Source organism: Apodemus sylvaticus, chromosome 19 (genome assembly GCF_947179515.1).
Source record: "Apodemus sylvaticus chromosome 19, mApoSyl1.1, whole genome shotgun sequence".
NCBI classification, from domain to species: Eukaryota; Metazoa; Chordata; class Mammalia; order Rodentia; family Muridae; genus Apodemus; species Apodemus sylvaticus.
Window position 1 is genome coordinate 19400694 of NC_067490.1, and position 14043 is coordinate 19414736.

Consider the following 14043-nt stretch of genomic DNA (forward strand, 5'->3'; position numbering starts at 1 on the left):
GTCGAGGTGGAGTTTCAGATTATAATTACAGTTTCTCTGTGGAATTCTGTTTGGGAGTTTGAAAATATATATAAATAAAGTGAAAAAAATGACATTGAGAGAGGTTAACAAAACGTGTAATTATGATATAAGCGCAGGATTAGAGCCATTTTGGTGGAGCATTACAAGCCCTGTACTTTAGGTATTAACTTTTAATAAGCCAAGTTAAAGTTCTCTTTATTGAAGTTGAAATGAGGTTTAGTCATTGTGGGACTCTTATTCCCTTTGAATATTTAATTTAAAGCTAAGTATGTTCACATTTTTTGCTGGGGAGGAGGACTCAGTAAACGGGATGACATTTCAATAGAATATTATAACCATTGTTTACAATACCAATCTTGAGTACCAATCTTTCTCTTTTTCTTGTTTTCCTTTTGGCTGATTATATTTTCTATTGAGTAAAATCAAGTAAAAAGTATATATAAGCCAAGGAACTAGAATGTTCTAGAAAAATACTCCTTACAGTTAGTTCCGGAGTTTCTTGTCTGATGTGGGTGTGGTTGAAAGAAAATCATTGTTCCGAGAACACTTTGTTTGTCTTTTGCTAAACAAATGTGCAATTTACCCATTCTTTGTTCGCAGATTTCTCTGCTAAAGTCTCTTGTGAAACAGAAAGGGGGGACTGCTTTTATTGGTGGCCGGTGTTTCATGTATCAGAGTATTTATGAGTCTATGAAAGGAGGCATGGGTCTTAGCTGCAGGATTTCAGTAAGAATTCTTGAAGGGGCCATTTGCCTCTATTCGTTTCTCTTTGTGCTGTTGCGAAATAGAACATGCCAGCCATTGAAGAGTTTAATGTTCTTATGACTGTGTCAGAGGGAAGCTGATTTAATGTAGAGACTTAGAAAGCAGTTAAAGGATCATAGAACTTAAGATCTGCAAGGCTCTTGCAAAGTCTTACGTCCATACCAGTTTCCGCACTCCTTCTTTCTTCATTCAGCTCTCCTTCCTGGCAGACTCTATTAACATCTATAAGGGCTGAGGGTCTCCTGGGCTTTCTATGGTTTTTATAAATATGAAATGCAATTCCTCTGGGAATGGCTAATTACAAGGTTGGAAATTTGCCTCCATCCAAACAATGCCAAAATTCTGGTCCAAATGGGTGGTTCTGTTCGCAAGCAATGGAGTTAGCATAATTTTTGTCTTGGCATCGCTGAAGGTTGCCACATTAGACCAGACCCCAGCTGGCCTTGGGCTTCCTGGTGTAGAGAGACTTTAATGAGGGAAGAGAAGACAAGAACAGGAAGCTGGTAAGTGTGGGCTTCAGGCTTCTTCCCATCTCCTGGTTAGGAAGCTGCTATGTGAAAGTCACATTGATAGTTTACATGTCTACAGTGAACATTACAGGCCCTCCAATCTCACACGAACTTAGCCAGAGTGGAGGAATTCCGGCTCATAGGTGGGTGAAGTTATCAGTTCTCTGTGAGCACGAAGTCTCTGGCTTTACCCAACCAAAGCTTATTATCTTTATCCTAGTACTATAAAGTAGTTACTGCTGCTGCTGCTGCTGCTGCTACTACTACTACTACTAATAATAATAATGATGATGATGATGACTCAAGATATTTTGCCATAATGTAGAATTAACCAAATAAGTATTAAAAGGCTAAAAGGTTGGGCTTCCAGTGTCATGGAGATAATGACATGGGTCACAACCCCAGTTTTATGACCTACATTGGGGAATATTCACAAATCGTAATGTTGTTTATAGGGTCTTTTTGAGGAACATAAGACACATTATCTGAATTTTTTTTTTCTTAAACTGTAATGTTTTACTCTCAGTACCAGAAATAGTGTTAAGGAGCCTTCTATTCTTGGGCACATCAACCGTGCCTGCTCCTTCCTGGTCTGAATGAAGGTTTTTCTGTTGGCTTGTTTTAATGTGGTGTCTTCTGTGATACCTGCCAACAATCACGGAAAAAGTGCAGAGGCAGGCGAACTTAATCCTGGATTTTATTCTAGGCCTTAGTAGAATTGATAAGAGAAATAGGAATAAAAATCTGCATATGACTATTATAAGTATATTATAGGCTGACTATTAGTATATGTGCACTTGTATGTTGGTATACAATATGTTGTGTGTAATATAGCAAGTATACATGTGTACTATTATATAACAAATCTACATATAATATGTTAACGTAACCACATATGTCTTATGCAATGTGCTATATTGTAATATAATATGGTATGTATATAAATATATAGCATATATTATATATAAATCATAAATACATATATAGCATAAAAATGTTTTTAAGTATTACATATAATACAACTCTGCTTTAAATGTATGTATTTTAAAACCCAAGCTAAGTAAGTCACTGTAAGTCTATGCAAAACAAGAACAAAAAATAACCAGACTCAGAATTGCTTGCTTGGAAGTCTAGAGTACATGAACTTGCCCGAGTGCTTGAAAAATACCCATTCTTATCCTTCAGTGTTAGAGAATCCAAGTCGGTCCTTTTGGGTGGCACATAGACTCTAATCCCACTTCAAGTATCCCGCGGAGGTCTTGGATAACGTTCCCTGGACAACCCTGGAGAACATTGTTCTTTGACGAAGCAGACATCTGTACAGTCACCTCTCTGTGAAATGGCAGTAGGACTTGCACTACCAAGAATTAAGAGAAGAAGCCGGAAACTGTGAGGAGGACAGAGTCAGTGTTGGGAACTGTGAGGAGGACAGAGTCGGTGTTGGGAACTGTGAGGAGGACAGAGTCGGTGTTGGGAACTGTGAGGAGGACAGAGTTGGTGTTGGGAGCTCGTGTGAGGTACCGAGAGCAGAAGGGCATGTTTCAGCAGAGACATTTGCCTGAGAGATGACCGTATCCAAAACAGAGAATTAGGGAAGAGGGCAGAGGGAGCACCATCATGAAAATGCCCTCATGGGAAGTCGGAAGAACAGCAATGACATAGACCCATGACTCAAGACGTCTCTCAAATACCAGCTCAGAAGCAACTTTTCCTTCAACCTCCATCCCTAGAAAGCACACTGTTTGCCACTTTCTTTCTAAAACACTTAGACTGGTGTGGTTTTCTTGTCTTCGCAGAAAGCCAAAGGCACTACTAAAGTAAACTCAAGGACCAAGAGGTATTCGCTCAGGGTTTTCTAATGTACAGAGCAGTGTTGGTACAGAGCAGACTCAACAGAGTGAGCTCTGACAGTCTGGTTGTATTCTTTCAAATTCACATCTTCTTGAACAAACATGGCCTATGTAGTGCTATAAATAAGAGTCGCTACCAGCAGCGCATGGGCCCCTTGGGTTAGCGCATGCCCAGTGTGGGCTTCTGACAGCGTCTCAGTCTACCATGGGGATCTCAACTTGCCTACTGTGGCACATTTGGCAGAATCTCAGGGCTAGCGTTCATCGGTAGACTTCTTTTCCATGTAGCTGCCCTCTAAGGGGGCCAGCTGACAGAGTGGCGGGAGTCGAAGACGCATAAGGCAGCTGAGCATCTCCGTTCGTGGGGAAGCCTCCAGGCTGAAGAGCTAAGCGAATGTAATTAGAGCTACATCTGGGTGTCAGCCTCCCCTGTGCAGAGGTCACAGGCACACCTTGCATTACTCCTGGTAATGTTCCATCATTCCGTCCTACCCCCATTCATCTCCCACTGGTTACCAGATGGCCACGATAGCATCAGTATCCTTAACAACTGTCTCACACCGTCCTCTGCAGTACCATAAGGGCTCAAAACATTGAGTGTTCCCCCGTTAGACATACAAATGACAAACCTGGGAGTGGCCGACCGCCGATGTCCATGGTGTGCAGAGTGAGACCTGAGTTCAGTGTGACAGGGTTACAGGTGACAGGGCTACCAGAGGGATCGCTAGTCGTTGCTCAGGTTTAAAAGGAAGGAAGGGTTTGTCCGTGTGGAATCTGGATTTTGCAAATATTCAGAACCCATAGTGGGTTATCGTTAACGTCAAGGTCATTGAAGAGGACGACTCCCTATGTTTTCTGAAATGTTCTGAGTTAGGATGGTCCTGATGGCTCTCTGGGATGCTCAAGGATCCTTCTCAGCAAGATTCTCTGAGGTGTGCTAGGTTACCATGTGGATTTGAGAAACATTAAAAGACAGGAGTATGGAGACAGGGGAGGTGGAGATGTTGGTATCAAGGAAGTTGGGGTGACTCATGCTGTAATAACAAGTGCCCCCCAAATTGTGTCCTTATAAACCCAACAGTGGGAAGCAACACACACACACACACACAGAATGTAATCAGTCTAAGATCAAGCAATCATTATATAGAAACTCAACAAAGTTTCCCTATCATGGTGACACCAATGACTAAAAAATACATTGAAGTCTCAAGGAAGAAGTAGTTAACTGCCGCCAAGTGATTCAGACATCATTTATTATATATAATGTCCATGTGGCCACAGCCACAAAGTGGCTACTTAGGGGTGGCCTCAGGCTTTGAGGCTGGAAAGCTGCATGGGGAAGAGGCATTCTGGAAGATTCTGGCATTACCAGACTGTGGTTCGGTTAAAAAAAAAGGGGGGGGGGACTTTGCAGAAGAAGATGTCTCTATTGCTAAATCCAAAGTGACCATTGAAATTAGGTCGTGGCTGTGTATGTTCTCTTTGTTGGTGGGAAGTGGGTAATTGATGTGTTTTCTTCTCTGTCTAGGGGAAGATGAGGAAGAAACCAATGTGATTGTGCTCAGTTACCCTCAGTACTGTCGGTACCGGTCCATGCTTAAACGGATCCAGGATAAACCGTCATCCATCCTCACAGACCAGTTCGCATTAGCCCTGGGGGGCATCGCAGTGGTCAGCAGAAACCCCCAGATCCTGTACTGCCGGGATACCTTTGATCACCCCACTCTCATAGAAAACGAGAGTGTGTGTGATGAGTTCGGTGAGTGCTTGTCTTTTACTTTATTTGAAACTCGTTCCCGTGAGTGGCTGTTCTCAGGTCACGGAGTGAGCAGGCCTGGGGAGTAGGGCTCAGTGTGACCACCCACCCCCACCCAGGCACCATAGCTTTGCAACACAAGGTGTCTTCTTCACTTTCTTGGTGGCCACTGTTTACCAAAGGTGAACAATGATTATTTTGTGTTCATTGGTGAATATCTATAATTGGAAGGTACTTGGTTGATCTCGAAGGTGGACTTTGTGATTGATTGGTTGGAAGTCTTCACATTCTTTCTTTGAGAGCTTGGGTTACTTGAAGATTTTCTTTTTTAATTTTCTAATTTTATAAGGTACCATAAGAATGCATAAAGTATAACAATTCAATACCATAAGGTGAAGAGAGATAATAGACTGACCAATAGATTGTTACATACATACATACATACATACATACATACATACATAATACATATATGAATTAGAGATGTGCTGACTCCTCTAAATTTTCACACATATAGAATCCTGGCCTAGCTGACTCGTCATGACTATTAGCAGGGGGCTGTCAGCCACCATATCTTCCCTTTGGAAACCTTGCATTGTACAGTGTGCAGAAGGCAAGCTAAGGCATTACCATCTTATACCACGCCTTCCGAATCCATTTGAGAAGACACTGGATCATGTCAGTGGTTCTTCCTCAGTGGCATGATGGTACCCTGCACAATCCATCATGAGGACAGAGGACGAGAAGGGGTTAAGACCTCCCTGGCCTGGAAAGTACACACACAGACTTTCTTCAAGCTGGTTTACTGGCTGATTCTGTTGTCTTACATTGTCCCCAAGGAAACCTCATTTGCCGAATATTCCAATCCAGATTGTCCCAGTTAGCTCTACATGGTTTTGTGAGTCTACTGTGGCCTTTCAGATCTGACAGTCTGTGCTTTTTGGGATCTCTTTGGCTACTACAAAGAACTTTGTAAGTCTAAGATCTAAGTTCACCAGAGGCCAAAAGCAGGGACGATGTGGGCGTGTGTGTGTGTGTGTGTGTGTGTGTGTGTGTGCGTGTGTATGTGTGTGTGTATGTATATGTGTATAAGTGTATGTGTATATGTGTGTGCATATGTATGTGTGTGTATGTGTGTATGTATGTGTGTGCTAGCTTTCCTTCTACACAGAAGCAAGTATTGCCATGTTTTTAAAAGCCCAGTGACCTTTTCATTTCGGCAGATCAATTATTAAATACAATTATTAAATATAATGCCAATACAATTATTAAGTACCCTTTCCTTTCAGGGGAGCATTTACAATACTTTTCAATACTTGAAGAAAAACAAATTCACCCATATTTCTTGCTCCCAAGCCCTGTGCCCTACTACTACCTGATCCAAAGCTCTCTAAATTCCTCACACAGGATAAAGCTGAGTGAATGTTTTCCCCTACTTAAGAATATTCAAAGTTAGTGTTTAACAATGTAATAAAATGAAAAAAAAATGGTTTAACCTTTTTGGCTAATTTAGGGGTTATTAGTCACTGTGTTCCAAAGCTGTTCTGTTTAAAGTTGGATAGATGTGCCTATCCAGAGACGTTTGTGGCAGTTGTTGGAACATTTTTAAAGGAGTTTTAAATGTTCTTGCAAACAATAAGCATCTCCCTGTGACTGTGCTCCTGATATTTCTTCTGGCATCTCTCCTTTTAACCCTGTCTTTCTCCTCTAGCCTCTGGAAACAGACAGTACTTAAACAAGCGTCTAGAAGGCAGATTAAATGAGAAGAACTTTAGCCGGTTACACGTTCAGTTACAAGGTCCAGTCCTCAAATGGTTCATTCTTTTGAAAGTAGCTCATGCTAACACATAAAGCATGTGGCTTATCTTGACCCCATTTGAGCACTTTTACACCATGTGTCCCCTACCTCCTTGGGTACACATCCAGAGTTCCAGACAACAACTTTTTAGTCCACTCTCTCTGCCCCCACAGCTGTACGTGCCAGCGACAAGGGTTAAAGTGTTTGTTAAAAATGTGGTATTGGGTTTCTCCAACCAACTAACAGTTGGTAGAAGAACACAGATTTAATTAGTGAGTGGCATTAAACAAATGTTTCTAACATTGAGGGCTGCCAGATGACTGAGACACTCCTTTCAGATAACCCAGAGTGCCAGGGGGCCCACAGATGAAGCTCCTACACTGCACATTCAGTAACTTGAGTAATTGGTCAAATATAATTTAGGTAACAGTATGCCTGGGCTATAAAAATCTGTTTTGATTAGTCATATCACCAGGTGGACGGATTGTGGAGCTGATGGCAAAGAATTTAGAGCACTTAACAACTAGGTCGTTGATACAGGGAATTCCAAATTGCCAAAAATAAAAAATAAATAAATAAATAAATAAATAAATAAATAAATAAATAAATCCAAGTTTCTTCTCCAAAGGACAGTATCCGATTCTCTATGACTGATGTTTAATTTATCAACTGATCTCTTGCTTTCTTCTGGACAACAGAGGGGAACTCAAAAGAGAAATACAATTTGGTCCTTGTTTATTTTGAGGATCAAGAATCTAAATGGGATGGAATGTAAACAAAGAATATAGAAAAGAAAAAAAAGAAGAAAAAAGAAAATAAGAACTATAATGTAATGTTAAGTATTCAAAAAAAAAAAAACAAAAAAAAACAAGGAAGACGGGGTTAATCTCCCTGGGGAGCCTAACTATGTTACAAGAGAGTCAGGAATGGGTGTCACAGTAAGGGATTTCGGTAGGAACAGTGGTATTAACTGCGGTAGCATTGGATGCTTTGAGATGACAGTCAGGATGTGAGGTCAAGGGAAGCCTCACATTAGATGTGGTTTTGTTCTATGTGTGTGGGTACATGTTTGTATGTGAGGATGCCCCTGCGTGTGTGTCCATAGAAAAGTCAGCAGACCATCAGCAGACAACCTTGAGTGCCCTTTCTCCAATGCTTGCCATCTTTTTGTTTGAGTCGGGGTCTCTCATTGGTCCGGAACTAGGAGGCCAGATCCGGGGGCTGTGTTATCTCCACCTCCCTCGTTAAGATGCACACTCCACTGTGCTTTGTGCACCACGTCACGCGTGTGCTGCATGTCCATCTACTGAGTCCTCTCCCCATCTCCCTTCTTGGTCTAGTTTTAAAATACGGAGGTCTGTCTTTGAAACCTGTTCGAAACACAGTGATTATCATCGATTCGATCCCTGGGTCGCTATTGGCTGGGGTCTATGATTTGTCTCTCTTTAGTCATTCTGCCCATAGTCAACTTCAACATGGGTTGTAAGAAAACTTGAATGAGATCTGTTCGCAAGAGTGGGAAGAAACCAGCTTTGAAATGGGAATGAGCTCTTTGAGACAGAGACGAGCCCACGTTTTTCTCTGGGGCCCACCAACATGGCTTTACCTGCACAGTCAAAATAAGTCTCTGAAATGAGTCTTTTGCATTGTGGAGCAGGCTTCCCCACGGTCAGGCAGCATTGCCCCCTCCTTGCTATTTTTAATGTTGTCCACCGAATAAGAGCTTTAATTGAACAATAAAAGTAAGCCCTTTAAATCTACAACCAGTCCCTATAAATAAATTCTCTGTGGAATTTTATGAAGCTGCTTAATGAAAAGTTTGATTAGAAACGATTAAAGAAAAATAAAATGGAGGAAATTTCATCATTTAATCCAATGTTACAGTAGTGTTTTAATTTTTATTTACATTGAGATATTCAGAACGGAGTAAATATATCCTGGTTTTAATTAACTAGCCTCCTTACTTGGGAAGGTTATTTTAGGCTTGAAGGGTTTTGATAACATGCCATCTGCCTTCTTGTCTGTATTATGCAAGTCCTTCTCTTGCTTGCGGTGCTGGGTAATGTCTAAACCTATGATCTGAGCATAAATTGAATATATTAATAGTAGGTGATTGAACAGCGTCAGCCCCGACATCCTGCCCATATTCGTCCGTCTTGTTAGCAACACAGCTATGCTGCTGTAGTATGCTTTCTTACCACAAGATAATTGACTATTTAAAAAAAAAATAACATGATAGACTCCTCATTGAAGCATTATGAAAATTCATTGTATCGCACTTGCAATTAGGAAACGAGATTTTTAATAACAACGACGGGGAGTGAGATAGGAATAGCATTTTTTTTCCTCCCGAAAAGTCTTTCCCATAGCATGGTCCTGTGTCCCTCTCCCGACACAGACATTTTCCCAACAGCTCCCCTTCTGTCTCTTACCTGGTTATGTAATGACTTCTGTTTTGTTAAAATGCACTCTGTCGTTTATATTGTGTGAGCTATAGAGGCAAGCCACGGGGTGGGGTGGGGGGGGGCAAACATTTTGTCTGTTCTTTGCTCTTAGAACCATAAAAGGGCCAGCACTATGTAATGAACAATGTTTACAATCCTATCATGCCAATTGATTTCACATGTGTGAAGGGTGGACAAACTAATTTCAAACAGAGGGGCACTGCACCCACAACAACCCAGAATGGGGCACTAGCTTCCAACAGAGGCCTGCAAAGGTTGCCCCGTTCACACCAACAATACTGAGACAGTATTTAAGGGTAGGTCACACTCAATGTCGTAGGATGTGGCTCACTTTTAGATAAGAGACTTTGGGTGCTTACGTGCGCATGCGTGTTTTGAGTTGCAGAGCCGTAAAAAGCAGAAGTCGTGCTTTTAAGGTTTTTTTTTTTTTTTGGCCGCTGAGGTGTCTGTGTGTTTCTCGACAAGAGTATGGGGCAGGGTGAGGCGTGGCTTTGGTCAACCATGTGCGAAGCAAAGAGATGACATGGGTTGTCATTAGGTATTTGGTCCTTGTGTAGACACCATGAGCTCTAGCCTACAGGGAGAAGAACTTGGCTGTGTTTATACTAAGACAGGCATTCTGCTGGGGAAGGGCTGTGGGAAAGGGCTGAGCGTTGTAGTGAAAAGGGTGCTAAGCTCACACGCAAAGAGATCACGTGATTGTGGCTCAACCACGCGCGCACACACACACACACACACACACACACCAGGAAGAACTGATCAGTGGCCACAGAAGAACTGTGGACAACAATAGACCAATATCTTGCTAAGACACGAATGCTGGAGGGAGGATCAGTTGAAGGCTGGACTCATCTGCCCCAGTGTGTGTGCCTCTGTGGAACCTGGCTTGCTAACACCTCACATGTGTGAAACCAACCTGCTTTAACTGGAGTCTCCGGTCTTTAGACAGCATGCTTTCATAAGAAATCGTTGTGCTTGTTGAATCCTAAGGGAATCCAGTCCCTAGGGGCTCTGGGGGCTTACCAAGAGAATGAAGGTGTGAGTGAAGTTGTCCACACAGATCACAGATGTTTTAAAGATGCTCTTCTGAGTCCGAGTTGAACTTTGCCCTTTCCCATTTCCTGTTAGTTGAAATGGTGACGTTATAGCCTGAAGAAGTAGGAGCAAAGGCAAAAGACAGAGTAGGAGAGGAGAGATGAACCTTGATTTTTTTTTCATTATTTTATTTTTAAATTTTAAAAAAAAATTTTTTTTGAATTTATTTTTTAGTTTTTATTTTGGTTTTTCAAGGCTGTGCTCAAACTCACTCCGTAAACTAACCTGGCCTCAAACTCAGAGATCCGCCTGTCTCTGCCTCCTAATTGTTGGAATGAAAGCCTGAATTTTTATGAAAAGCAATTCAAAACGTGCAAAGTCATTATGAATCAGACGCTGCCTCTTCCCCTCTAAAGATCACTTGATCAGATCACGTGCTTTGCTGGAAATGAAAGGAAGACAGTTGCTGTCTTAAGGGTCATGGAAATTTGCAAGTAAACTGTTTTGGGGTTTTTTTTTTCTCCTCCCCCTTAGCAAAGTGGCTTTTGGTGGATTCTGATGATCAAATGTTTTTGCTCCTGGCCCCTGTCCACATTTGGGAGTCCACTGTCTGTGGTGGTCACCAATCTCCCAAAGGACAATAAAGCAGTCATTTTGTCTGTAATTGAAAGTGATTAGGAGCCTGGGCGGTGGGGGTGCACACCTGTAATCCCAGCACTCTTGGGAGGCAGAGGCAGGTGGATTTCTGAGTTCAAGGCCAGCCTGGTCTACAGAGTGAGTTCCAGGACAGCCAGGGCTACACAGAGAAACCTTGTCTCAAAAAACAAAACAAAACAAAACAAAACAAAACAAAACAAAACAAACAAACAAACAAACAAAAACCAAAAAAAGAAAGTGATTAGGAGAACAGCGGGACGTCCTGCAGCTAGTTGCTTGGCCAGAAGGCCTCCACCTTCAGGTACTGGTAGCCTGGATCCCAGCCCACTTAGGGATTTAGGAAAAGACATTTTATCTTGTTGCTCTGAATTGATTTAGAGTCAGGACCTAAGGGATGCTGAGAATTAGTGCTTGTCTTTTCTTTTGGGAGAACTTGAAAGGCTATTTTAAAACAATTTGGATAAGTTTTGGTAGCCCAGAGGACTCAATGAGTTACTAATCAGTTAGGACTCACGGGTGTGATAAATTCACCTTTACCCCAGAAGGAAGAGACTGTCTGCGTTGACTAACCCTTGACCCAGTATTCCATCTAGAAAATAACTGATTCTCTGTGACAACACTATACATTCCCTACTATATCCAGATTTTTTAAATTAAAAAAAAAAACAAAAAAAAGCAAAAACAAAAAAAAAAACAGCCGGGCAGTAGTGGCACATGCCTGTAATCCCAGCACTCTGGGAGGCAGAGGCAGGCGGATTTCTGAGTTCGAGGCCAGCCTGGTCTACAGAGTGAGTTCCAGGACAGCCAGGGCTATACAGAGAAACCCTGTCTCAAAAAACAAAACAAACAAACAAACAAACAAAAAAAAAAAACCCTAGGATTTGAACTTAGATCGCTTGATTTCAATCCTGTGGTGTGATCTTTCCCCTCCCACCTGACTGCCTATGAGGCCAGACCCTGGTTAGAAACAAGGGTGTCAACTACTTGACATCAGGACGACTGGAAACAGAGAGAGCTGACCACCAGCTTTCTAGACAAGGGATTTCCGGTGGTGTCCGTGGCTTTTAAGTGCAGAGATGGATAGAAGTGGGACTAGGTAGAAAAAGAATGATCTGGAAGATTCAGGAAGCCTGGGCGATGACTACTACCGTCCCCTCCTGGTGATTGCCCCTTCCCCTGCCTCAGCCCATGCTGTCCTCTGGTCTCTGCAACACACCGCCCAGTGTTTTCTCTCCCTGACAGAGGCTTCAGAACTCCCTTCCCACCTGAGAAGCAGCTATGTAAGGACCCTTTAAGAGATGGAGCAGTTTGCAGTTCAGAGGTCACAGCCAGGGGGAGGAGAGTAAGAACTCGGTATTCTCCTGGACTCTGAGGCTGCCAGGATGCCATGGCTTGCCCCATACACCTCTCTGTAATTTTCTCCTTAGAGCGCCCTGGCTTTCCTAACTTGGCACTGTTCTTTAATGAAAAAATTATAGGCCTAATTTAAAAAAAAAATAGGGAAAAAAAAAAAAGAAATGCATGCAGGCTTTCTGCTTCCATCGATTCTTTATTCCTGCAGCACATAAATCATTTCCCTTTTTAAAATTAAATTTAGCTTGCCATGATTTGGTAATGGGGATTTTTTTTTTTTTTTTTTTTTTTTTTTTTTTTTTTTTTTTTTGGAAGGAGGCAGAGTCTTCAAGCTTTGGCACAGGGGCCGCTTGGGTTGGCCTGGTTGGGCCACCTTCTCATCGGTGACTGGCTGGGCCTCTGTTCTTCCATCTGGGTTCTCTGCTCCCTTTAGAAGCTGCATAGAAACTCTCTCCCCAACAGCTTTTTCTCTCACAGCCTCTATTGCTTTCCAGTGGTTGTCTTGGAGGATTGGAGAACAGGCAAGATGGACAGAAAAGACCAAGGTCCTCTCAGGGCCCTTGTTGCTCTCTCCTGAGCAACAACCGTGTTCAAAGCAGAACTCTCGGCATAGTTGGGATACAAGGCTCCATTCACAATGCACTTAAAACGTAGGTTATGTCACAGGAGACACAGAGCGGTGGACCACTCCAAATACTGCTTCGGATCTTCTTGATAGAGTTGTGTTCTATGCCTGAGTGGCCTCAGAGAGACTGTCACAGGGTCACAAACCCAGTACTGAAGTAACTTTGTTGACCATTCCGAATCAGCACACAGACTCAGACCTACTGACCGCTGACATGGAGTCTCCTGTTCAGTCAGCCCTAGCCAGCACCCACACTCAGGCCTGTTCACTCTCAACACACACACACACACACACACACACACACTCATACACACATACGTCTGCCAACACACTTTGGCTATAGAGCAAGAATCGTTGAGAGACTCTTACTTTGAAAGCCAAAGGAGATGGCAATAGCAAAGCATGCTGGGTGGAAACTTTTGACCAGGTAGCAACCTTTGCAGGAAACATTCTGCTGGGTAAATGGAAGACCTCATTGCCAGGACTCACAGATGCCTGAAACCGGCCCCGTGTTAGTTTAGCCTCTGGGGGAGGTGGATCTCTAATGGGACCTGGAAGGATTCGCAGAGGATGCTGTTGCAGGAGAGGAACTGGAAAGGGCCCTAGACTTGAAGTTCGAAGAGTTTATTTTCTCTACCATTTTTTTTTTTTTTAGCTTTTAGTGACAACTAAAAGCAGCTCCCACAAGCCAACGTGTCTCGCTAAAAGATGTCATCTTCCCCTGAGAAGAACATGTGCCCCTGAGTCTCTCTCTGAGACCCCACTCTGCTTAGGGCCTCAGAGAGGCCTCTTTCTTATAAGAAAACCTGACTTACCTCTTAGTAACCTGGGTCCTTCCTCAGATCTCCAAGAAAGGGTGGAAGGGAGGCTGCTAGATTCATTGCAGGCTCTCTTGGTTCCCTACCTCCTCAAGGGAGGACTCCAGGCTGGACAATGACTTCAGAGAAATTATTTCTAACATCAGACTCTACACCCTCTGTTCCTTGTCACTCAACATGTTCCCAACACTTTTTTTTTTTTTAATTTGAGTGCCCCCACTGTGTGCGCATGCCTGTGGACACACCTCTGTGTTTGAGTTGTTTTGAGACAAGGTCTCTTCTTGGGACATAGGTTTCTCACAGTAGGCTAGACTGGTTGACTAATGAACCCCAGGGGTCTACCTGTCTCCACCCTCTCCCCAGCTGCAGGATTATAAGAGCATGCCATCAA

At 42.8% G+C, this 14043-nt stretch overlaps 1 protein-coding gene across 1 annotated transcript in view; it reads left to right on the forward strand.

Annotated features, from left to right (window-relative positions):
- Positions 1–14043, forward strand: part of Arid5b (AT-rich interaction domain 5B) — a 184519-nt gene that overhangs the window by 87559 nt on the left and 82917 nt on the right. Inside the window, exon 4 of the mRNA XM_052164626.1 lies at positions 4674–4904. Within this exon, the coding sequence (XP_052020586.1) occupies positions 4674–4904 (231 nt within the window). The remainder of the gene's footprint in view (positions 1–4673; positions 4905–14043) is intronic.